This window comes from Histoplasma capsulatum (genome assembly GCF_000150115.1).
Source record: "Histoplasma capsulatum G186AR genomic scaffold supercont2.11, whole genome shotgun sequence".
In the NCBI taxonomy this organism is placed as follows: Eukaryota; Fungi; Ascomycota; class Eurotiomycetes; order Onygenales; family Ajellomycetaceae; genus Histoplasma; species Histoplasma capsulatum.
Window position 1 is genome coordinate 465,008 of NW_025544811.1, and position 23,734 is coordinate 488,741.

A 23,734-nucleotide genomic window follows, 5' to 3' on the forward strand; every position below is an offset into this window, starting at 1 on the left:
GCAGGGGCAATGTTTGGCATTAGGAGGGCACATCAGTGCTGTGAGATACAGTTTATTGGTTTGTGGACCAACAAACGAAAGGGGTTGCCTCATGGCATCGAAGGGTGATGAAATCTTGACGTTAAATGTAGATATCTATTTCCTTTGGGGAAATGGTGACAAACGGGATTGTCTTGACTATAATATGCAAGGAAGATCGGCCTCAAAGTGGGGACAACAACGAAAGATAAAGCAGCCCGATGGCCAACATGTTGGGAGATCCCACAAGTACTTGTATGACAAAAAAAGGTGCCAAAGACAATTCAACCCTCTAGTACTTGTTCCAAGTGTCCTAGAGAGAGATAACGCGTTCCGATCTCCACGTCGCAAAATTCCTGGTTAGGCGACCCATCGCCGCGGCGAAATTGATCGGAAGCATCTCTTAGCACAAGAGATTTTTTCCATTAGTGGTATATATGCATAGCTGATGTCTCAAGTTGGAGGTTACCATTTTCATGCCCAACCTGGATATACGGCCATTCCTGTTCATCGGCCGTGATAGGTTCCAACACTAAGAATGGGACAGCAGCTAGTAGAAGAAGAGTACGAGTATCAATCAAAGAACAGACGACAAATCTGCATTGCATGTGTCTCTCTTAGTGTCAGAGGACCTTTCGGCCATTGTGTGCTTTGTCCGTTCTCATCCAGGAGGTCTAGAGACGACCGAGAAGAGGAATCAGATGTGGTTGAGGAGTTTTTCTGATACAACCGGCTGGTGTCCTGGGATGATGTCCGGTACTATAGGTGTTCCTCGCGTATGTTCCATTCATTCATAGTTTGAATGAATGTGATTACGAATTGGTGCAGCACGAACAGTCAACAAAAGAATTGAGGAAAGGAAACAAGTAATAAAGTCCCGGCTGACTTGCGAGGATAGGTATCTCGACATCGGTGGAGGTTTATATCTTGAAAACTTCCCGAGCCTGGCGAGCTTTTTAAATATGTTCGAATCCGCGTTACGATCGTTTTTCAGCGCCCAATTACAACCTTCCTGAAGTGACGAAACACCACGCTGCTGGAAGGAGGTATAGAGATGTAGGGGACGCAGTGGACACGCTCTTAAACTGCTCAGGTTACTATCAAGTTCCGGGAGCCCCAATCCGCCCTCGTACCCCCAAGGAAAAGCCAGCCACCCCGTGGCAGCCATTCGATATAGCCCATAGAGAGTAGCCATGCCCCCGAAATATTGCCCCTTGCGGTCCGGTGCAGCAAAGGAGAGTACCTGGATGAAGGCCCAAGTTCGTAGCAAACGAGAATGGCGTCTAGGCACCCTCCGGACATGGATTTAGGTCATCCCTGTCGACAGATCAGAAATAAAATCCAAATATCTCTAGCAACCAGTTATTAGGAACAGAAATGACAGCGCGCTTACAGGTCTTGGGATAGACATCCTGTTGACATCTTTGGAGTGCAGAGTAATAATCAAAATCCATTTTTAGATTCCGTTTGTTAAGGTTTTAGCAAAGATAGTGAACCTCATTCGCACAGATCTCGATACGGAATGATGTTGGTCCATGATCGCTTAAGAGGAGCCAAGTGTAGAGCACCAAATTTTGTGCTTGCCAAGGTTCCAGGCGCCCAAGCCCAGGATGGATCCCTGGGGCTTAACTGTAAATCCGGGGCCTGGGCGCCCATCTTGGCCCAAATGCTTAATGTTATTAGTGGTCCCGCCCACTGGGCTGGACGCGCCTTGGCACCAATTTTAACTATGAACACATCGAGTAGTTATATGCTGCGTATAACGGCCAAATGCACAACGGCACATCATGTAATATAGCACACCTGAGTCTACTATCCCGATAGAGTATGTACAGGTATAGGTACACACACATGCACCAGACAAACCTCCCCATCCAAGATGCGGCCAAAGCGTGTGTATCACAACGCCCATCAGGATAGCAGAGGGTGCAGTGTTAGTCCCAGGGCGACCTTCCCCAAGTTTCTGTCAGGTTATGCGAGCCGCCATCTCCATTCAATCATTCTCTTCCATCCGGACAAGCAAATAATCTTGCCGAAGGTGCCGTTTTCGTGCCACTTCTCCCGTCGCTGGTCCGATCACAACCCATGTATATATCGGTCGTACAGGGGACAGAATATCACCAATACGAATCGGATGTTACTTTATCTTCTCTTCTTCGAACGCCTTGAGGCCTGAGCCTGAGCCGCATTCTCAGCACACGGTAATTGATGGCCAGGCCTTTATCAGGTTTCGCTGTCAATATTATCTTCATCAGTACTAGAGAAAAGGGGACTGGAATATGCCGTGAAGGGAATTGTGGAGGTTTTGTTTGGCCTTTGGCCACAAGCATCAAGATAAGCTTCATTGCTTTCCCCAACTCTGGGCAATGAGTTTTCCACGACTGGCAGCTGGTCGACATTGTGCCAATTGGACGGATCTATGTCAAGGGGGAATCAAAAAAAAAAAGAAAAGAAAAAAGAAAAAAAAAGAAAAGAGAAGAAAAGAAAAAACGAATGAGATGCATGGAGGTGAGATATACGGTTCTATTACACATTTTTGTGATGCCGTCTGGATGAATGCATTGTGACGTCGCATTGTTTGGCCCCCTCGATCACGCAGATAACTAGGCATCATCGACCACAGCTCTGGTTTATTTTCCTCTGCCCAATATATTTGTCGTACTCACCCCCCAAAGCATTTTGCGCTTGATCCACGATATGGCAATTTGCATTCTCATGTTGGAAAAAAGTGAGCTCGCCATAATTTGGCCAAGGTCCGTGGCAAACAAACCGGAAGCTGTGGCTGCAATCACATCGTCAGAGGCGTCCAGGACTTTGCCAATTGACCTCGTACTCGGGGCTCCGGAGATTGATGAACGCGAGCCACGGACGAAGTGCATGAGAATTTATCTGAGGGAAGTGTGGAAGAGCGCTGTTGATCTCGCGCATTGCAGTTGGTTGGCTGGGGTGAGAAGGATATTCAGAAACTCTGCATACGGGGAAGGGATATACGCAGCAGTAAAATGAGAGTTAAGTTGCGAAGGCAACTTCGTGAGTAGATCTCACGCATTTTATATCAAGGGAGCTCTGCATTCAGGGATCACCTTGTTATCCAGATTTGCGCAGTAAGATTATAAAATCGGGTTGAATAAGTGAGAAGGATGTGCTTCTCGCCAGAAAACATGATTCAAATCCTGGCCGCTCTCTCGTTGATATCATTTCATCAACCATGTCAGGACAACAAAAACAAAAAACAGTGTCAGTGGACAGGATATCGTGCGGCTAAACCCCCAGCGCTTCCAACCTAGAAATCAAAATCCCGAGGCTCCTTCTGACAGTGCGAGTGTCAGCCGGCGAAACCGACCAGCCTAGAAACAATCGGAATTTCCCAAAGCGGAGCAAATGTCAAATTCAGGACAGCGTGCATCTTATTTCCACACTGCACGGACAGGGTTATGATGCAACACCCGCTCGTCCGCGCCTGAGTCAGCCCATTGTGCCCAGGACCTAAAGAGTGCGGGGGGATGGGGTTAGAGAAGCGTGGAGCAAACAAGCCTTTGATACAGCATTGGCAGGGTAGGGTGGATGCCAGCGAATACTGGAATTAAGCAAGCCGCTTGACGCCAGAAAATAATATGGGTTTCAAGCCACCGCGAGCCAAGGATTCGAAAAGCCCCTTTAGAATGTTGGGAAGGCTTGTTATTTTTTTTTTCTTCTCTTCTCTCCCTGGTGACGTGCAGCTCGGGGTTGGTTTCATCGAGAGCCGAGAGCCAAAAACTCGAAACGAGTAAGTGTGACAGCCTTTATTTAGATTTTTAGAGCTGTCAGTCAGATAGCGGCTGACAGAATGGAAGCCGAATCGAAGATTCTATTGTTTTCAGCCAAAAAAGAAAAAGAGGAGAGGAAGAAGGTTCCGATATTGGGTTCAGGTTTAGGCAATTTTCCCCGACCTGTCACCTCGAGGGTAACCCTGTCCATAATCGGATCCGGTGACAGTTGATTGGCGTCTCAATTAATCAATCCCCCCTAGCGGGGGTGAGGCCATCTCCATAACCCCAACGAAGCAAAACAAACATGGAGGATGCTGATGGGTGAATCATCCCTTCACCGACCCACCGATTTCATGTTCTCGCTCGAACACGGAGACTGGGAAAACCGAGGATGAGCCGCAATAGAGCAGGGATGAATGGCCTATTCATTTTCAAAATTCCCTTACCAGCTTCGCAAGTTGAACCCGAAAATTTTTAGGCCGTTAGAAGCCTGGCCGAGGCTCCATGCGGGTTGCAAGAGCGAGACACTATCAATGATTGCAGTTGACTTGTCGTATCTCGGGTCTAGCTTACGGGCAGATGGAGAAATTCCGGCTGGCAAATCGGCCAGCTCCAGGCTGCCGGATGAGGATACAAGACAGAGAGGAGAGTGTGGGGAAGCTCTCTTGGACCAAGAGTAGCTCGAACGAGCCATGTTAGTTTAGAGCCAAAGAAGCTCCGCGCCCCTTTTACTTTTTTCGTCCTCGTTTAGATGCTTCTCGCGGGAAAAAAAAAAAAAAAAAAAAAAAAAAAAAAGAGCAAGATCAACAGCTATGGCCATCAGCCCATTGGTGAGAGATGAATCCTCGAGGAGCGGTAATGATGAGCATGCATCAAGCAAGGAGTTTGAAAGAAACAACATTTTGCACATCGATTTCATTCGTCCCCTTTTACAACGCTCTCCCTGCACCACCACGCTGGTCACAATTATTTGTAATATGGTCCACAGATCCCAGCTCCAGTCAGCATGAAACGAGTCGATTTGTCCTTCTCGTGCATGCCATGTCAGCTTAGGAGACGTGGGGCCCTTAACAAACCTTCTGTGTCCGAACTAGGGTCAAACAACCTTGGTCCTTGGATGAGCGGCGGGCTGAATTGTTCTCCTCCTCATGCTCGAATGTAAATCCCTGATTAATATTTCGTTTTTAGCTCATCCCTCATTTTAAAACCTAACGTTAGCGCATGGACTCCACGCCCTGAGGCAAAATTTCGGTTTCGACGTTGGGGTCGGGGCATAAAGAACACAAAACGCCCGTGATTGCAGCCGACGCAAGTCCCGGGTCCCCCTTGGGCTCTTGGGCTCCCCGGCATAAAAATCAATCATGAACCAGACATATTTTTTTGGTGCGCCGGCTGCAAGTAGTGTACGACTCCCCACCAATCCAGAAGGCCACTCGGCAATGGCAGATATGTCCACGCACTGATTCGCCAATTGTGCTGTCTGTCCCACATGCATGGATGCATGTTGGGTCAATCATCTCCAGAGCTCAGAGGACACAGCTCCTCATAGGAGTCGGAAAACGAAGGGACAGCCCCATGGTGTGCACTATTTGTGGAGCTCAACTGCTGCCAAGGATTATGCTGTGAGATTGGCTGCGAAGCTGGTCCTGGGGGAAAGAAATTTGCATGATACAAGGGCCCCCCAGATTTTTGGGTTTCGTTCAGAGAACTCGATGCCTAACGTTTGGCTGTCAAGTTCTATCTTCTGGCAGTATCGAGATTTCCTACCTTTATTCTTCATCTCCTGTAAACGGACAACCCGAATTTCGATGGGGAACTTGGATGTCGCTGACTTTACTTTCCCTTAACCGTGGGAATTGCCGGGCGCCTCTTTGCCCACCTCCGACTTTGTAACGAGCCGGCGACGGTGGATCTCTTATCTCAGTCCTCCACATGTCACAAACAAGTTGCCGTTCTTGTGAAAGGCTTCTTCCCCTCCTAACCCGTCCCCATCGCAAGAATGAGGGGGGCGAAGGCTTGTCCGACCTAAAATGAGAACCAGGCACGACGATATCTACGTCTTGGGGTGGAGCATGGTGATTTCAAAGCACAAAGCCATTTTAATTACAGCATAAAATTTGAGGGCGTGATGCCTGATCCGATACAGCAAGAGAGGCACCCATGGCAGCAATGGTTCGATGATTGCAAAAATAAATGAATCAACCAATAAAGTAAAAATGTGGCTTGGGAGATCTATCCTTGGGGGCATGCTAAGAAGATCTCAAGCTCAGACAACTGGTTACAGATCTGACGCAGCGTGACATCCTGGCGTGCCTCATAAGACAAGCCTCCCAGCCGTTTCTTCTGTTTCTGAAATAATAGGGAGAGATTGAACTCCGGCTTTATTGTGCCCGTTTTTCCTCCACTCGCAGGACTGTGGCCAAGAGCAGACCAGCTGGAGCGATGAAAAGCCCAGAACGAACTAATGGAGCCAAGAGTCTGGGTAGGGATCTTCTGTATAGATCTACGCAGGAGGAATAACCTGAAAACAACAAAAATCTTAATAATAATCGTATTGTGTTCATTCGATAGCGGCAGGATTGCCAAACACAATCGGCTCCATGCATGCATTTGCACCACGTCTCCCTTCATTCAGAGACAGATCGCCGTCCATATCATATATGTATGTCATCTCCATCTGTTCAGGGAGAACGATAAAGAGGCAATAAAATATACCCGCGGATTTTCATATTCACGCGCGCCAATATCCCTGGACCCGGGGGATTGCCCTAGATGAGTTAGAATTGGGTTAAGCTAGGGGGATCAGGAAGATTTGTGCAATCATCCATCGATCGTGGGTCTAGCATTCGCAATTTGGCTGGCATTGGGTCTCACCCTGAAAGTGATTCCAGGGTTCAATGACCTTCGCACCGTTTTTCATTCTTCCCAGGGAAAAATTTACTTTTTTTTTTGCCTCTTCTTGCCATGGTTCTGGGAGGAGGCTTCGTTTTGTCTTCCTCCTTCTATGAAAATATATATAGATTATTGCTTTTTATTTCAAAAAAAAAAGAGAGAGAGAGAGAGAGAAAGAAAAGAGACAATCATCTACGTTCACGCACCCCTTTTGCAATCTCCCCCCTCTTCAATTTCCCCCGTTCCCCCGGATCTGCTCCGCTGCCCTCTTTGGAATAAATCCCACATCTCATATCAATATTCTGCTTAGTTCGAATGGAGCTGGTGGAATCCGCCATCATTCGTGCTGTTACCGATGCCCCCATCACGGAACCCCGCAGGATGGCAAGACGTGGTGGGTAGTTAGCTTGAAAGTTTGAGCAAAGGCGAGTGAGAAGGAGAAAAAAAAAAAAAAGAAAAAGAAAAAAAGAAAAAGCTGAGCAAAGATGGAGCATGAAGCAAGACTAAAACAAGGCCGGCCGAACGCTCCACTTCGGATCGCAGTCGTTATTGGCTTCCAGATCGTTTGCTGGGGCTCTCTCGGCTGGCTCGCACATCCACACCAACCTTATCCCACGTTTTTTGCTTTGCCTCCCGTATTATGCATAAGCCCTGGTCCGGCAATCCTGCCTCCATGTTTGAAATCCGTAAATTTGTAAATTTTTGCAAAAAATAAAAAATAAAAAAAGAAGAAGAAGATCGCCTCCTCCGCTTCAGTCTTGTTTTTTCAAACGAGTCCAAAGGGCTCCCGCCCAGCCAAGACCAGGCCACTGTCTCTCCTCCCAATCAAGTGGCCTTGCCCCGTCCTGGATCGCTGACAGACACCGAGCATCCCGGCAGTCCGACCTCGCCAGGGTAGCATCGTTAGCTTCCTCTTTCAGGCATATCAATTGTTGCTCGGCCTCTCGTCTCCCTCGACTGTCCTGCGGCTGGGCCTTTAATATAATACCTTGTATCCCTCCCTCCCCATTTTCTTTCCCCCTTCTATTTGTTCTGTTCTTCCTTGTTCCTTGTTCCTCTTCTTTGCGGGTGGAGAGCTGGTTCTTTCGTTGCTTCTCCCTTGGTTTTCAACCTCCCTCTCTCCCAGGCCTCTTTGCTTTCCGCTCCATTCCTTTTTTTCTCCTCTGCCATTCTCGAGTTCAGCAAGATCTAAACCATTGTTGCCCTCCCTCCGGGCCTTATAGATAGATATATATATATATATATACATATATCAATCACAAATAAAAAACCTTTGTCGACCCGTGATACACATACAGAGACAACGCCGGACAGAATGACCGAACCAGCCGACAAAGACTTCGCCAACGGCGCTTCCAACGGCGACCCGACGACCCGCACCATGACCAACGAGGAGCGCGAGGTCGCCCAAGCCGCTGCCCGCTTCGGGTACGGCCCCCTCGCCCAGATCTCCACGACCGGCGAGCGCCTCCCCGCCTTCGGGGGTGAGTTCCAGCCCGGTCTGTACCGCCCCGTCGAGCAGCGCAAGTTCGCCAACCCGGCGCCGCTGGGTCTGTCGGCTTTCGCCCTCACCACCTTCGTCCTCAGTCTGATCAACATGCAAACGCGCGGGGTAACCACGCCCAATTTGGTGGTTGCGTCGGCGTACGGGTATGGCGGCTTCGTGCAGTTGCTCGCGGGCATGTGGTGAGTGGGAGAGTGAATATTCACCCCTTGCGAAATGAAAAGTGAAAATGAAATTGGCACATATCCAATTCGAGAGATGCACGATGGTGGTGGTGGCGGTGATAGTGATGTTCCTGCTGCCGCTGCTGCTGTTAGTGGTGATGACGATGATGAAGACGGCAACTGACATGCTGTGGCGTGGTAGGGAAATGGCCGTCGGCAATACGTTCGGTGCCACGGCACTCTCGTCGTACGGTGGCTTCTGGATCTCCTACGCAATCATCTTCACGCCCGGCGGGTTTGAAATCACATCGACGATACTCGAGAAGAACGGTTTAGCGGCGCTCCAGCACTCAGTGGGATTCTGGCTTTTCGTAAGTGTTTGATTCGCATTCTTCTTCTTCCTCTTCTTTTAAAGAACCGGCCTTGTCCTCCCCCGCGCGTGTGTGTATACTGATATGGATACGCATTTCAGGGTTGGTGGATCTTCACAACCATCCTGCTCGTGTGCACGCTCAGGTCCACCGTGGCCTTCTGCCTCGTGTTCGTCACTCTGGATCTGGCATTCTTGATGCTTGGTCTTGCCCACTTCTTCCTAACCCCCGAGCTGTCGCCGAACCCTTCTCTGATCAAGGCGGGCGGTGTCTTCGGGATCATCTGTGCGTTCTTGGCGTGGTACAATGCTCTGGCGGGTATCGCGGACACCAGCAACAGCTTCTTCATCATCCCCGTCAAGCACTTCCCGTGGTCGGCCAAAGCAATGGCGGCGCGCAACAAGACCGAGCGCGAGACTGTTTAATGTAGTAGCCCAGATGGCGCGCAGGCAAGAGAGTTTTCTTTAATATATATTTCCATAAATATGATATCCCCCCCCGGTCCCATATATTTCTTGTTCTTCGCTGTACAGATTTTGTTGTTGTAGTAAGTTCGTTCGCGAGTGAACTGAACACCAAGGAATCAATCAGGTTTGGCGTGTGGTGGGGTGTTGAGAGAGAGAAACGCCACCGAAGCTAAAGGTCAAAAACAACGTTTTCTGCTTCCTCAATTACTTTTTATAGTCTCCCTTTATTTTCTCCCTTATCTTCGTTTCTTGACTCTATATTATAACTATATATACATACATACATTCCCTGCTCGTGCATCGGGGCGAGTGGATGGAATCTTTAGCAGAGGGCTTTCCTCGTCTTTTTTTTATATCGAATAATATATATATACATCTATACTTGGGCACGTCTCTTGTCGATGATGGGCCTCCTAGAATAATGCCCTTCCAAACCCCATTATTGCTTCAGAATGCGCCTAGCGCCAACTTGGTTGTAGCAATAAGATCATGATGTATATATATAAGCTGAGAAGGGAATGGTTTTGGATGACTCCCACTATATATGTGAATTCAGCAGAAACTGGACCGAGCAACACTTCAGTCAAGTATGAATAGTTACCTAGCTGATGAAATGATTTTGTAGTTCCGAGCTCTTGTCCTAGTCTACTACAAATGCCCATGAGTTGTCCTCTTGCTTGTTTTCTTCAATGCCAGTACTCTGTGGAGTTATTATTTATCTATCGTTCATCATGTCACAGGTGTCTCCTGACGCTGGCATCAATCACCGCACGACTCAACGATTTATACGCATCATATCCATATCTATATCTATCTCTCTATACATATATACACATTGATATAGGTTTCCATTATAGCTAACCCTTCGTCGTTGCTTTTAATTCTAGCTACTTTAATGAGTATTTATTACCTGTCTTGCCTTGTCTTTGCTTTCTTGAAATTTCCAATGGAACAACACGATGTCGTAGAAAAGGCAAAAAATTGTTGCCAAAAAAAATAAAAAGTGACAATATATAGATAATATTATGGCTGAAAGTCCGGCAATAATGAAAGGTAGAAAAGGCAATAGAAAAACTAAACAATGAATGAAATGGAAATATAGGAACAGGGAATGTGGAGAGATTATTAGAAGAAGAAAAGAGAGAGAGAGAGAGAGAGAGAGAGAGAAGAAAAAGAAGAAGGAAAACCCCAAATGCATGAAGGAGGCGGAATATGACAAGACGATGGAAAAGTTAGGAAGGTGATAAATGAAAACTCGGGCTAGACATGGCCTCGCAATTGACAGCAAGAGAAGAAAGAAGGATATGGAGATGCCAAAATAACAGGAAAAGCAGAGAAGGAGTAAAAATATGGCAAGGGCGGCAGAAATAGAGAGAACGGTTAAATGGCGGGCTCCGCGCACGGGAGTTATATTGAACTAGGGAAATGGTTGACGGATGGTAATGATGCTGAAACTGAAAATGAAGGTAATACGAAGCTTTCATACACACAAACACACACACGAACTATCAATCTGCCCTTGGAGGTGCCATTTTCGGCTCCACATAGTTCACTAGGGAGAACTCTTGTCACGCTCCTGCCCCTGCTCTGCCTTTTACCTCTTCTCCCCGCCACACCGATTTAGAGGGGGAGGGGAAGCAGAAGGGAGAAAAGAAAGGAGAATTGAAGAAAAGGTGAGAAAAAAAAGAAGAAAAATAAAGCCAAAGCCAAAGCCTAAACCAAGACCAGGAAAAAAAAAAAAAAAAAAAACCTAGGCAATCGGCTGTCCCGGCCGCGGAAACACCGGCGTCGTCTCCAAATTCTCCAGTCCCCCCATCGTCCCCTGCTGATTCATCTGCCACCCCTGGCCCGTCTGCTGATTGATAAACGCGCTTTGGCGGAACGGGTTCGTGCTGCCGGTCGGGTTGGGGCGGAGGGGGGCAAGTGTCGCGCCGGGCATTGGAGTTTGGGTTTGGGCTTGCGGTCGGAGGCCAGGTGCTGTTTGGGGGCGGGCGAAAGGGTTTGTGCCTGTTCGTTGTGGTTGGAGGGGAGGTGCGGTCGGTTGTTGTTGATGCTGTTGTTGGGATGGGAGTTGGGGGAGGGGTTGCGTGGGTGGCTGTGAGGTAAAGGGGGATGGAGATGATGGGGATTGGGAGCCGTTTGTGAATTGCGGGGATTGCATTGTTAGACGTTTGGCGAAGGGGTTTGTGGATTGACGGGATAGAGTAGTTGTGGAGAGGCTCGAGGGGGAGGAGGTTATAGGGCTTAGCGTGGATTGCAAGGAGAAGTTGGTGGTGTCTGATGAGGGTTGCGGGAGCATGGATTGGCGGAAGGGGTTGTTTGGCCGTCCGCCGCCGGTAAGCATGGGCTGCTGCTGGAAAGAGGCCATCCCGTTTTGCGGGATGCTGGGGAGAGTTGTTTGGAAGGTGTGCGATTGTACTTGCGAGGTGTAGCCGCCGAATTCGGCGCCTGTCTGCGCTGGTTGGAGAGCCTGTAGTTGTGGCTGATGTTGAGGCTGTGACTGTATCTGGCCAAAGGGGTTGGAAGTCAATTGTCCGAATTGGCCGCCAAAACCCGCTTGCTGCTGCTGCTGCTGACCAAGGCCTGTTGGAATCTGCGCGAATTGCTGTGACTGCAAGAAGTTATTTTGTTGCGGGCTAAACCCGGTTTGCTGTTGCTGGAAGCCCGCCTGTTGGAATTGCTGTGGCTGCATGTTTTGTGGCTGCTGCTGGAACTGCATAGCTAGAGGGTTGAATTGCTGTTGTTGAGGGGCTTGCTGCGGCATGGACGGTCGCTGCTGTTGAGGTTGGTCGGTGGAGTCGAAGAGATCAATTAGATTAGGCCCTGTGGTTTTCACTTCCAGTTTTGGTGCAGTTTGTGGTGCAGTTTGTGATGCAATGGGCGCCGGTTTTGATTTCTGCGGCGCTGAAACTGCTCGACTTCTCCCGGCTCCCTTGTCCTTCTCCTCACCGGCTGTTCCAAACTTTTGCGCACGATACTCGCGCCGGCGCTGGTCGAAATCGGGATCATTGAGGTCATCTTCGAGGAGCTTGGCCAAGTCGGTGGACGCATGCTTCAGATTCGGTATCGCCAGGCGTGTGGCGTTTTCAAACTGCCGCGCGATACGCAAAAACTTCACCACTTCTTCGGTCTGCACGCTGAATCGTTTGTATATCTTTAAAGCTCGCTCGGTATCCGGTCGTGACATTTCAAAGTAATTTTCTACCAATTAACGCCCGACGTAAGCGGTTATTCAACAGCGGAGAATCCTACAAACAGGGTGTACATACCTAGAATATTAATTGTTCCCTCATTCATCACAGAGTAAAGTGACAAGAGATCTAACGTCAGCAACCGGAATGCCGTCAGACTGATCTCGTTCTCTGGCTCGTCCATTAGGAGCTTGAAAAGAGGACACCGTCAGCTTGTGTGTCCAGCGATGTTGTGCCAAACCCTATATATATATGTTTGCGCAACTCACATTACATTTCACCAGCGTATGGATCTGCTTCTGTACAATCTCCGTCTCCCTCAACAAGCCCTTGCTCACAGTAAGCCGCTTTAATCGTCCCTGGCCCCCGCGGACGAAATCCGTCTTTGTCTCCCCAAAGGCAGTCGCACGCGAAACGAGATACTCGGAGTATTTCCATATATTAAATCCCTGCGCCTGGACTAGATTTGAGCGTCAGAATCTTCGTATTCCAACTGCATGGAGGAGAATCAAAAACAGCATCGGTATATTCCATCGCCATCACGTACCTTCAGATATACTCGTGACAGTCAGTACTCTCGGATTCTGCGCTAGAAATTTCAACGCAGCGCCGGCGGACCCTTCGCGGATCATCATGTGCACTACGATAAGGGCCTTGTATACGATGGTCCATGTTGACTCACGGATGCGATACTGAAGCGTGCGGAAGATCTCGGCGACGCCGGCCTCGCTGTATGTTGCGGTCAGGATATGCTCGATGTACTTAGATTTCGGGGCGGCATTCTGTTTTGGGTTCCCAGTATGTGTTAGCTTTTAAGCTGGGCTTGAACTCTGCTTGGCTCTTCGGGGTCGGCTTGTATATTGGATACGTGGGAGGGGAGGGGGGGAAGGGGAAAGGGGAAAATGCATGGAGTTTGTTGGCGATGAATTTGGGCAGCTCTATATATGTAGACTGACTTTAGTCTTTGTCGCTCCCTTGACGGATTTCTCGAAACTTGCGCCAGGCATAGCTGGCTGCGTCCGGGGACGAGTGGTAGGCTAGGTGATATATGGATATCGGATTGGTGGCCTCTTGGTGGCCTCTTGGTGCCTTTTGGTGCCCTTTGGTGGAGGCAGGCGGGAATGAAGGAGAAGGGGAATGCGGGAGCTGCCGTCTCCCGGGGGTTGCAAGAGGACACCGCTATCCGGAAGCCGATAAATCAGGGGGTTCACTTTTCGGGATAGAGATTCGGGTGGTCGCTTTGCTATGGTTTAGCTTGCTAGGAGATAGAGCAGCGCACAGGGAAGTTCATGATGGCGGCGGCTTGGTTCTTTGGTATACACAAAATGATAAGTGGCTCAAAAGCTCCGTTCCACACCGTGCACGGCTCCAAGCCTTGCTCAATTGGTAGAAACAGCAACACCTGTCAAAAGGCGGGGGACAGCGCTGGCTTGGTGAACTCTGCGTCGACTAGAATTTCGACGGCAGAAATAGCGACCGTGGCGTCAGCGGATGATATGCAGGTGGCAGACGGAGCCGGATTCCAGGGGGGAAAAGCTGGGTGTTGGGTAGGATCCGTGGGGATGAGGTGCAAGGCGGTCGGGATTTGGGTGAGGTTGAGGACGAGGTTAAGGTTGAAAGTTGCAAGGTGAAAGTTGACGGTCGAAGACTCGCCGGCCAGGACAGGGGAGGGCGATCTCGACGCGGCTTGGAGCGAGGAATTTTTAATTATTTGAACAAATCCATATAACTACTCAGAGGACGTTACAGTGGATATCCCCGAGCTTGAGGGCCATGCAAGTTCCAAATTAGTTTTTTTCTTATTGCCGTTGAAAACCCGTTAAGCCACTCTCCGTTCATTTTGCGATGTTGGCTTTTATTTAACTAATATATTTAATTATTTCCATGTCAACGGACACATATTGTATGGAGACTAGGCTCAGTTCATATCCAATACCCATTCAGGCTCTGCATCAATTCCACGCCATGAATATCTCATGGGGAATCCCCTTCAAAGCAGAACCAGATACGGACTTTCTATCCTTACAGGACACCCACGCCTATGGTTGGAGTGATGTATCTGTTGGTTCTATATATATGACAAGGGACAAACAGAAACACGTCTAAGAATTCGCACCGGCGAACTAGCTTTGCTTCAAAAGGGAGACAAAATATAGCATATCCGACCGCCGACCGTAGAGAATGGGGGAAAAGAAACGCCCATCCCCCATAAATATATATACACCAGTATCCAAACCAATCAAAACAGAAAATCCAATCAATCAACAAGGAATTCGTAGGAAAGCAACCACAACACAAAGAAAAAAGAAATCTACATCCACCCAATCCCACCAACCCACCTCCGCTCCTGTTCGCGCTGCTGCTGCTGCTGCTGCTGTACATGTACCTGCCCCGGCTCCCGGTCCGTCGGCATATGCACTGGCACGAAGCCCCGGACACCAGCACAGGCACCCAAATCCGTATCCATACCCATGTCCATGTCCATGTCCATGTCCATACTCATATTCCCACCCGGACCCTCGGCTGGCGTGTGGCTGGGTATCGGCACGCCGTTATTCGGCATATGTGAGGTGGCAGGCGACGGGCCGTTCTTGAATCCATGGCTCTGGATATTGCTCTGTGTATCATTCCGCGACGTGCGGACTGGCTGGAAGAATCTCTGCAGCGTGTGTTGGTTCGGATCTAGCGGCGGTGGTTGTTGTTGTTGTTGTTTGAGGGCTTCGGCTGTAGACGTTCCCAGGGTGGGTTCTGCGGTACTCTGCGGCTTCCGCTGGGCGGAAAATAGCCATTGGAGGGTTTTATCTGTTTGCACAGACAGAGCAAAAGTTTTGAAATTAGCTGGAGAAGCCGCGCACCAACTCGTCACTGCTCTATGGCTAGCTTACCGTATATGGTCTGCTCGTCTGGACGGTCGTTCCGGAAACGTTTGCGGGTGCGGCTGTGGAGGTGTCGTGGGGGCTCGTCGACGGTGATTGTCGCGGTTCCTAGGAAGGGCATTGGGGTTGGGGAGGTCTGGTTGTGATTGAGGTAGATTGAGGAGCTGTGGGGCCTTGGGGACGTGATGGTGGTGAAGGACGCCTTGCGTTTGAGAGCCATGCTGGATGAGATATACAGAGGTATGCAGAGATGGACTGTGGATGGGTATGGTGTGTATACGCTGCGTCGGCGTGGAGATGGGTTCAGACCAGCGCGATTGGGAGTGGGAAATACCAGATCCCCGTGAACTGTGATGCGTATAGCCGGGAGCTTCGGGATAGCACGCTGGAAGCCGTCGCGGGAGTTGTAACTGCTGCGTATGTGATACTGTACCGACCGGCTCTTTATATGCAAAGATAGGTGCGGGAGCGGAAAAACTAAGCTGTTGGAGGGCGCTGATTGGCTGCTGACGCGGAATATCTATCCTGCGGAAATCCAAGAACGGCCACGAGCACAATCGGTAATTTTGGCATCCTTTTTGCTTTGTATCGATTCGACCTCCATTCAGCCCTCAATTCTACAAGTTCTCCCTCTCGATGAATCGGCCAATGCAACGAGATATCTCGCACTATTTGTTGCAAACGTCGACGTCCAAGAAACGCCAGAATGGTTTAGAGACGCGTGATCACGTGGTAGATCAAGCTAGCTCCAGATCCACACGACGCGACTTCTTCAAGAAAATCCCCCCGCATCGACCAGCGCAAGAACGCAAGTTGGCAACCAATTCGTAGCCAGATTCGGGCCGTCTACTCAAGTTGATCGGCTCGAAGGGCTGATATATGCTCTTCGTCCAACAGGAAACAATAGCCAAGGTTTTCCGCAGGTTTGCGCACTTTTCAGTGACCCTGGCTCGTCGACAAGTTATGTTGTTATGGAATTCATCGAAGGGGCAACACCCTAGATACTCAAACAGTACTTTCTGGAAATGCGTGATTCCTCCCTCATCGGGCTATTTTATGGCAGTATCGGGGAAATCCCCCTTCTGCATGGTATTTTCTGGAACCCCCCCAAAGTCGACGCTTTCGATCAATGGTAGTTTCGACTCTGAAGCTGCACTGAGTGAAGCGATGACTTTGAAGTCTCTAGAGGCAGCCGATCTCCCTACCGTCCGCAAGGCTGACTTCTATCATCGATCGCTATCGCATATAATTTTCGAGACCATGCTCCGAAATTTATGCGTGGGGGACTTCCAGCGTAAGAACATCACAATCAACCAAATCGCCTGACGATGCCCATATTATATTCCCCACCAATATGAGGTAACCCTCATCGATTTGGGGGACATCTGGATGGTACCCCAGCTAGTGGGAATATTCTGTAATGATGTGTGCCAGCAGGTGTGGTGGTGACTGGGATAAATGGCTTACTGGAATTTTGCAACCGTTCAACGCGGAATTTCCTTGGATCAACATGATGTTGTTGGATTTATATAGTCCTGGCTTTGACAATGGATCGTGGCATCGCTTCTTTCAGAGGAGAAGCCTTATCTCATCCCCCTCCATCCGTAGAGCTTACTCGACAAGCATTCCTCTTGATATAAGGACTGCCTGCAAAGACCCCTGAAAAGACTGCAGAGACTTGATAGCCATGACAGATGCAAAATTCGATGATCGGCCAGCGCCCGCGTAGTCCCACAGCAGTCCACCCCCAACACCGACGGGAGGTAAACCATGTATGACATGCCCCCGGGGTCGACTGATAGGTAATCTGTACGCGAGGCGCTCTTCAATTAGACAAGAAGAGTATCGCATGGCGAGTGGTGGATACTTCTAGGAACGAACTTCTTCAGACATAATATAGAGGCTCAATAGCTGCAGCAATCTGAGATTCGTCTCAGAGCAAGCTCGAACACTTCTCTTTAGTTACCATATGACAGGCAACTCGTTTCTTCACGCGTAGCTCAATCGCTGCCCTTAGTTACGATGGCGGAGTAGCAACTCAGTAGTCTTGCGCGACAGCGATGTCGATCCATGAACCAATGCCAAATTTCTCAGTAGAAGAGGCGTATCGGCAGCCTTTCAACTAGATAGATGGTGGTTCATCCAGCGTGTCTCTGATATAAATAATAATACATATGCTGCGTACAGGAAAATGTTTTGCTCCATAAAATTGGCGGGGGGCGTTGAGTCAGCAGCCCCTACGTCATGGCACAAACCCCACCAACCACAGTCCGTCTTCCGCGGCTCTTCATCACCAACTCCGCCCACCAAGCTTGCTATCAACGAGCAATCTCGAACACAACATCGCCGACGATCCAGTCCAGAATGCCCTCCAGAGAAGCAACGCATGCCGGGTCCTGGTACTCAGACCACGAGCCAACCCTCTCGAGCCAGCTGGAGAAATGGCTTGCCCAGGTCCCAGACGAGCTGCCCGGCATCGGCCGACTTCCCATCGCGGGAGCTAGAGTCATCATTGCACCGTATGCTTCCGTGCTCTTCCTGCGCATCCTGCCCTTGGTGGCCTTTTCTTCATCCATCTGCTAATGTCACCACCGTCATATATGGATGAGCAGTCACGCTGGCTACGCATACTCTGGACCGTGTGCTGCATGGGCTTATAAGGCGCTGGACCTCTCCAAAGCGTATGTCCACCTCTATCTAAACCATATTATAAAAAGAAACTCTCAACGTGTAACTTACCAACAACAAACAAACAAACAACAGGAAACGCATCTTCCTCCTCGGCCCCTCTCACCACCACCACCTCTCCACCCTCGCCCTCCCGCAACTAACCAGCTACAAAACCCCTCTCTCCCCGGACCCACTGCCCCTCGACACAGACCTAATCACCCACCTCCTCTCCACCACCTCCACCAACCCGCACTTCACCACGATGAGCCCGCCCGTCGACTCCGCCGAACACAGCCTAGAGCTCCACCTCCCCTACATCCACCATCTCCTGCGCACGCTCTACCCCACCAGGGCCCCCGCCGCCTACCCCCGCCTGGTCCCCATGATGGTCGGCAGCACCTCCCCAGCCACCGAAGCCGCCTTCGGCGCCCTGTTGGCCCCTTACCTCGCCGACGACACGAACGCCTTCGTCGTCTCCTCCGACTTCTGCCACTGGGGCCTCCGCTTCGGATACACGTATTACGTGCCCGGCGCGCCGGTGCCCGCGCCCGCGCTGCCGATCTCGTATCCGAAGCTTCCCGTGCCGGCGGCGCCATCAACGACGACGACGACGACGACGACGACGCGGGGTACTGCTACCGGTGCAGCGGAGGCTAGGGCGGCATCGACGCGTGTCCGGTGGCGGCGCATTCAAGGCCGCAGCGCATGCTAGGGGGGCGGGGCGGGGGTTCCCGCTCATCACGGAGAGCATCTCTGCGTGCGACGTGGCGTGTATGCGGGCGATCGCATCCGGGGAGACGGAGCTGTTTCTCGACGCGCTGCGCAGGACGGGCAATACGGTCTGCGGGAGGCATCCGATTGGGGTTGTGATGGCTGGGTTGGAGGCTGTGAGGAGGAGTCATGGGGATGGGGATGGGGATGGGGATGGGGATGGGGATGGAGACGGGCTGCAGAAGGGCAAGTTCTACTTCGTCAGGTATGAGAGGAGCTCGGATGTGGTTGCGGCTGGCGAAAGCTCGGTTAGCTATGTTTCTGCGTTTGCAGTGCTGTAATAGATGGCAGAGAGGGGCCACAAGGGGGGGGGGGGGGGTGGTTTGGCGTTTGCATGGTTGTTTATTGTTTGTGATTTCCTCTGCGCCTTTGATGATGACGGGGGAGAGAGAGAGAGAGAGAGAGCGAGGAGTACATGGCGCTCGGGCGATGGATAGATCGAGGTGTGGATTTCGGTGATGATGCGATGCAGACTGATAACCTGCCATAATTCATTGTAGCCATGCCACATACCACCTCTCCCGCCTCGTCACCAACGGGGTTTCAAGGTGGATCTGCATACACAGATACAGATGCATATACATATACATACACATACACATATACACATATAGCCGAAACCCACCGCCGCCCCTCCCTTCGCAGTTCTACGCACATGTCCACCGCGTGTCTCGCTCTCGCCCTCCCCCTCCATCCAGATGACGGAAGTAAAGTAAAAGTAAAGTGGAATTAAGATAAGATAAGATAAGAATTACAAACACATTCCCCACCCTGCCTGCCTGCCTGCCTGCCTGCCCTGCGTCCTTTCGGAACTTGGAACTTCGGATTGCCTTACCTTACCTAACCTAACCCTCGGGCCCGCCGTCCCGCCAGAAGCATACGTACGTACGTAGTAGGCATACGTAAGAAGCGGGGATGGGATATACCTAGTATACCTAATATACCTAACAAACACGCAAATGTGCGTGCGGACGTAGACGTAGACGTAGACGTATGTACTATGTAGAGTCTTCGATCGCGCACTACTCGCTAACAAGCAAAAGCAAAAGCAAAAGCAAAAGCGCGCGTTGCAGCGCAGGGAGGTACGTTGCGTACGCGCGGGGCAATATCATATCATACCATATCATATCATACAACATCATATCACATCGTATCATATCCTATCCCACCCGTCCGTCCGTCCGTCCGTCCGTCGCTGCCACAGTATTTCCATTGCAGCCCGATGGATAATACGTCGTAATTATTTGCCCGGTGCGCCTGGGGCAGCCATCACGTAACGACGACGACGACGACGACAACGGTGATAAAGAGCCGAAAAAATGACGATGTGAAAAACGTTCGCAATGCAATGCAATCAATGTATGCAATTGGTGCAAGGTATGAAAGTGCCCGGCGGCGGCGGGTCGGTCTGGCGGCACACGTCCCATCCCATCCCACCAGTGCGGATAGATAGATAGATAGATAGATAGATAGATAGACAGAGGGGCGTAACAAGCAAGCCCAAGCCCAAGCCCAAGCCCTTGGGCCATGCGTTGCGTGCGTATGTATGTTTACGGTTGAAGGAACATGGATACATACATACGACGATATATGATATTATCCTGCCTCCCTCCCTCCCTCACGCTCAACGGAAGAAAACAACAACATCGACTGAGCGACGAGTCGAGTCAGGGGGGTGGGGGAGCAAGGGAAGCGGGGATGTATTATGTACATATATCCCTATATCCACCGCTGGCCGCGACTCGGGTGTTGCGTGAGGGACGCAATGGACGCAACGTCAACGTCATCCATCCCCTGCCTTGCCACGGGGGGATCGGATGGGATTCCGTCCGTCTTTGTTGTCTGTGCCTTGCTCTCTTTGCTTTCTTTCCGCGCGCGGGGGTCCCAGGATGGATATGCGATGGAAGGTCTGCATAGCTGAGATTATTCATCCATGGCTCGTACTCTCCACGCCCGAAACGGGAAATGATGAGAGTGAGTGAGGAACGAAGCTGGAGACGGAGAGTTAGTAAAGGAAAACATCGCTGTACATCACTGCCGTATGATGAGAATCATGGTATCCATGGTATTTTTCTCCAAGACGGAGACGCGTCGCTCGTTCAACGATGGAGAAGTTGCCAAAGTTTGCGAAGAACTTGAGCCCCGGAAGAAGAACAAAAAGATCCACCATTCGATGGAGAGTTACCGGTATTTCAGGCTATCCTGGTATTCCTGTAATCGAACCGTACACGCTCTGTACGGAGGTATGTATGGTATCGTAACCCGACCCAGCGGCGAGCCACGTAATCGTTCATCCGATCTGGCTCCGGGAACTCTTGTGTCCTCCTCCTCCTCCTCTCTCTTCTCCTACATCTTCCCCCGTTGATCAGAAGACCAAGTGAAGAACCTTATGAATGGCAGGCACTCGTCGAAGCTCGATTTTGAGATAGATCACGCTCTTGTCTAAGGGAGTCCCTGCAGCCTGGAAGAGGATTTGTTATCATCCCATCTACGAATGAGTGCCAGGCTCCCATGTCCTCCGTAGACAGATACAGATGTCTATATACAGATCTGTGCCCCGGACACGCTCTAAAAATATCACCAGCCTACAAGGACGAAATAGGAAGGAAAAAGCAAAAAAAAGGAAACGAAGAAAAAGAAGCCGGATGGAGGGGCCACTAAGCTGTATGCGGATGGTAGATTGCAGATCACTCAACCACAATACAATACGTGACGAGGGAGACGATCTATGTATATATTCTAATGATTAACCCCGCCCCCCTGATTGGGAGTCTGGATATATGTCGGAGGCGGCTGCTCTGTCGGTGATCTTGCTTGCTAGGAAGCGCAGAGAGAGGAGAGAAGAAAGGTTTGAGTGGCCGGCTGGAGGGGCCTCCACATGTGTGTTGTGTTGGTGCAAGACAAAGCGCGGATCGACGGGGATTTGGGTTTAGCGTGAGGCTGGTTTTCGATGAGCTGTGGCTGGTGATAGAAAGGTTCAAGAGAAAGTGTAACCCGTAGATGTGCGGAGGACAGAGTTGTGGCTACATCGTGATGCCATTTGTTTCCATCGGCTTCCTGTGTCCGACCTAAGGTTCGAGAGGGAGAGGCTACGTTGCCTCATACCGAGGTAGGCTCACGGGCTACGTGACGTTCTTTAGTTTGCCTGTGGCAAGGAATCGTGGAGTACTCATGTATATATGTATATGTGTATATATGGATGGATGGATCATTGTATTCCGTCACAGCTAGCTCGTAGGCATTAACTAGCCGAGTCACCAAACCAAACCAAACCACTGACGATTTGCCGTAAGAACAAGAGAGGGAGAGAACAGCAAACCCCGACAGAAAAGGCCTGACTTAGCAGCTTCCGCGCGGAAACCCGCTTACCTAACGCCCGCAGCACAAAAGCTGACGACGCCTGCCAAGACCTCGGGCGGCCAAGACCGCCCGCTGGCTGGGTGCGCTAGGCTGGAAGTGGCTAGTGCCACAGGGGGGGATTCGTCACTGCCCGTGGCCATTACGACGCCCGGGCCCCATACGCGGTTTGTGGTTCGGCAGACGCTGATACCGAGGGGGAGAGAGGGGAGATAGGGGAGATAGGAGAGAGAGAGAGATGAAGAGATGAAGAGGGGGAAGAGATGGTATAGTGATTTACATATTGAGACTGTGGAGTGGAGTGTAGGGTGATGAATTGGTGTGTGGTGTAATCTGTATTGTCGAAGTATTGTCATCAGGGAGAACGTCCCAATACAGGCATACGCGTTCTGGTTGGTAATCCACCGTATCAGCGATACACAGCGTACAGCATCCTCCCCACAAACCACACACCACTCACGCTCACGCTCACACTCACTCACACAATCCTCGCCCAATCCTCGCCGCCGCCGCTGCCTTCTTCGTCGTCGTCGTCGTCGTCGTCGTCCTTTTCCTTTTCTCTCCCAACATCGCCAACCTCGTCTTCGTCTCTCTCTCTCTCTCTCCCTCTCTCTCTCTATCTCTGTCTATCTCTATCTCCATCTCCATTCTCTTGTCTCTATATATTCGATCCCTCCCGCTGCGGCTCCTCCCTGTCCCGTGTGTGCCGCCTTTTCTCTGCCAGCGATCTGCCCGCCAAGACGACAAACTCGGCTGTGCTCTCCAGACTGCGCTCTCGCTTTCCATCCATCCCAGCCAGCCAGCAAGACAGACAGACGGATCTCTCCTCCTCTTCAACCCGCTATCGCGAAACAAACAATCCCATCATTCAATCCATCGATCCATCGATCCATCGGTCACCTCCATCCTCCGTCTAACACCTCTCCCTGACCACCACCTCACTTCGATCTGAAACTCAGCATCCATCTCCACGACATCCCCTCTGCTCGTCGCTCGTCGCTCGTCGCTCGCCTCCGCTGCTGCTGGTGCTGACAGTCTCCTGTCTCGCCATGGCGGACCGTCCCCCTCATCGCTCTGGCGCACATCCTCCCTCCCGTTCTCCTCGTTCTCCTCGCTCATCCACGCCCTCCTCAACCTCCACACCCTCCGTCTACGATGCCTCCCATCTCACAAAGCAATTCGAACAATTGCTGCGGACCCGCCGTCTGAATTCGCTGCAGGAGCGATCCCGTTCTAGAACCACTTCACCTTCACCTTCACCTGCTCCTGCTCCTACCACTCCTCATGCTGGTTCTCGTCTTTCCCGCACTCATCGATCTTCTTCCTCGCACCAACATCATAATGATCATCATCAGCAGCAGCAGCAGCAGCAACAACCACAACCACAACCACAACCACAACCGCAACCGCCATCGTATTCCCTTCGAAGCCTCCCCCTCGTCCCTGCGCCTCCCCAAGATCCGGTCTCCTTCAAATTCAGCAACCTGCTCCATGTCTTGTCCGTCACCCCTACCAAGTACGAAAACCGTGGGCCTGCTGGACGAGGCCCTCGAAGATTTTTTTTTAGATCGGATCTACCAGAGGCTGAGGGGGGGGGAAAGATCCTCCAGGCCGAGGCTGCCACCACGGGTGAGAACACGAAGCCGCAATGGTTTTATCAAGACTGCCCCATCAAAGCTCTGCTGAGGTATGTGTGTTGACTCA

General features: G+C 50.7%; 12 protein-coding genes across 12 annotated transcripts; 6 read left to right on the forward strand and 6 right to left on the reverse strand.

Moving 5' to 3' along the window:
- Window positions 1-641: 641 nt before the first annotated feature.
- HCBG_07225 (uncharacterized protein) lies at window positions 642-1,213 on the reverse strand (the record flags this gene model as incomplete). The annotated part of the gene is made up of 2 exons (XM_045434274.1): window positions 642-692; window positions 905-1,213. 2 exons carry the CDS (start codon window positions 1,211-1,213, stop codon window positions 642-644), a joined length of 360 nt encoding a protein of 119 aa, XP_045285065.1.
- A 922-nt stretch (window positions 1,214-2,135) lies between these two features.
- Window positions 2,136-2,897, reverse strand: HCBG_07226 (uncharacterized protein; the record flags this gene model as incomplete). Its single annotated transcript, XM_045434275.1, has 2 exons — window positions 2,136-2,435; window positions 2,685-2,897. 2 exons carry the CDS (start codon window positions 2,895-2,897, stop codon window positions 2,136-2,138), a joined length of 513 nt encoding a protein of 170 aa, XP_045285066.1.
- Window positions 2,898-4,118: 1,221 nt separating this feature from the next.
- Window positions 4,119-4,461, reverse strand: HCBG_07227 (uncharacterized protein; the record flags this gene model as incomplete). The annotated part of the gene is made up of 2 exons (XM_045434276.1): window positions 4,119-4,188; window positions 4,214-4,461. The coding sequence occupies 2 exons, from the start codon at window positions 4,459-4,461 to the stop codon at window positions 4,119-4,121; spliced, it is 318 nt and encodes a 105-aa protein (XP_045285067.1).
- Window positions 4,462-5,999: 1,538 nt separating this feature from the next.
- HCBG_07228 (uncharacterized protein) lies at window positions 6,000-7,334 on the reverse strand (the record flags this gene model as incomplete). Its single annotated transcript, XM_045434277.1, has 4 exons — window positions 6,000-6,392; window positions 6,483-6,535; window positions 6,709-6,769; window positions 7,266-7,334. 4 exons carry the CDS (start codon window positions 7,332-7,334, stop codon window positions 6,000-6,002), a joined length of 576 nt encoding a protein of 191 aa, XP_045285068.1.
- Window positions 7,335-7,974: 640 nt separating this feature from the next.
- Window positions 7,975-9,123, forward strand: HCBG_07229 (GPR/FUN34 family protein; the record flags this gene model as incomplete). The annotated part of the gene is made up of 3 exons (XM_045434278.1): window positions 7,975-8,345; window positions 8,530-8,698; window positions 8,800-9,123. The coding sequence occupies 3 exons, from the start codon at window positions 7,975-7,977 to the stop codon at window positions 9,121-9,123; spliced, it is 864 nt and encodes a 287-aa protein (XP_045285069.1).
- A 1,792-nt stretch (window positions 9,124-10,915) lies between these two features.
- HCBG_07230 (ENTH domain-containing protein) lies at window positions 10,916-13,363 on the reverse strand (the record flags this gene model as incomplete). Its single annotated transcript, XM_045434279.1, has 5 exons — window positions 10,916-12,366; window positions 12,435-12,546; window positions 12,626-12,816; window positions 12,904-13,138; window positions 13,313-13,363. 5 exons carry the CDS (start codon window positions 13,361-13,363, stop codon window positions 10,916-10,918), a joined length of 2,040 nt encoding a protein of 679 aa, XP_045285070.1.
- Window positions 13,364-13,645: 282 nt separating this feature from the next.
- Window positions 13,646-13,987, forward strand: HCBG_07231 (uncharacterized protein; the record flags this gene model as incomplete). The annotated part of the gene is made up of 1 exon (XM_045434280.1): window positions 13,646-13,987. One exon carries the CDS (start codon window positions 13,646-13,648, stop codon window positions 13,985-13,987), a length of 342 nt encoding a protein of 113 aa, XP_045285071.1.
- A 680-nt stretch (window positions 13,988-14,667) lies between these two features.
- On the reverse strand, window positions 14,668-15,452 carry HCBG_07232 (uncharacterized protein; the record flags this gene model as incomplete). Its single annotated transcript, XM_045434281.1, has 2 exons — window positions 14,668-15,158; window positions 15,242-15,452. The coding sequence occupies 2 exons, from the start codon at window positions 15,450-15,452 to the stop codon at window positions 14,668-14,670; spliced, it is 702 nt and encodes a 233-aa protein (XP_045285072.1).
- Window positions 15,453-15,868: 416 nt separating this feature from the next.
- HCBG_07233 (uncharacterized protein) lies at window positions 15,869-16,558 on the forward strand (the record flags this gene model as incomplete). The annotated part of the gene is made up of 2 exons (XM_045434282.1): window positions 15,869-16,059; window positions 16,156-16,558. 2 exons carry the CDS (start codon window positions 15,869-15,871, stop codon window positions 16,556-16,558), a joined length of 594 nt encoding a protein of 197 aa, XP_045285073.1.
- Window positions 16,559-17,476: 918 nt separating this feature from the next.
- HCBG_07234 (DUF52 domain-containing protein) lies at window positions 17,477-18,614 on the forward strand (the record flags this gene model as incomplete). The annotated part of the gene is made up of 3 exons (XM_045434283.1): window positions 17,477-17,751; window positions 17,845-17,913; window positions 17,996-18,614. 3 exons carry the CDS (start codon window positions 17,477-17,479, stop codon window positions 18,612-18,614), a joined length of 963 nt encoding a protein of 320 aa, XP_045285074.1.
- Window positions 18,615-20,726: 2,112 nt separating this feature from the next.
- HCBG_07235 (uncharacterized protein) lies at window positions 20,727-21,038 on the forward strand (the record flags this gene model as incomplete). Its single annotated transcript, XM_045434284.1, has 1 exon — window positions 20,727-21,038. The coding sequence occupies one exon, from the start codon at window positions 20,727-20,729 to the stop codon at window positions 21,036-21,038; it is 312 nt and encodes a 103-aa protein (XP_045285075.1).
- Window positions 21,039-23,079: 2,041 nt separating this feature from the next.
- HCBG_07236 (uncharacterized protein) lies at window positions 23,080-23,730 on the forward strand (the record flags this gene model as incomplete). The annotated part of the gene is made up of 1 exon (XM_045434285.1): window positions 23,080-23,730. The coding sequence occupies one exon, from the start codon at window positions 23,080-23,082 to the stop codon at window positions 23,728-23,730; it is 651 nt and encodes a 216-aa protein (XP_045285076.1).
- Between the last annotated feature and the right edge of the window lie 4 nt (window positions 23,731-23,734).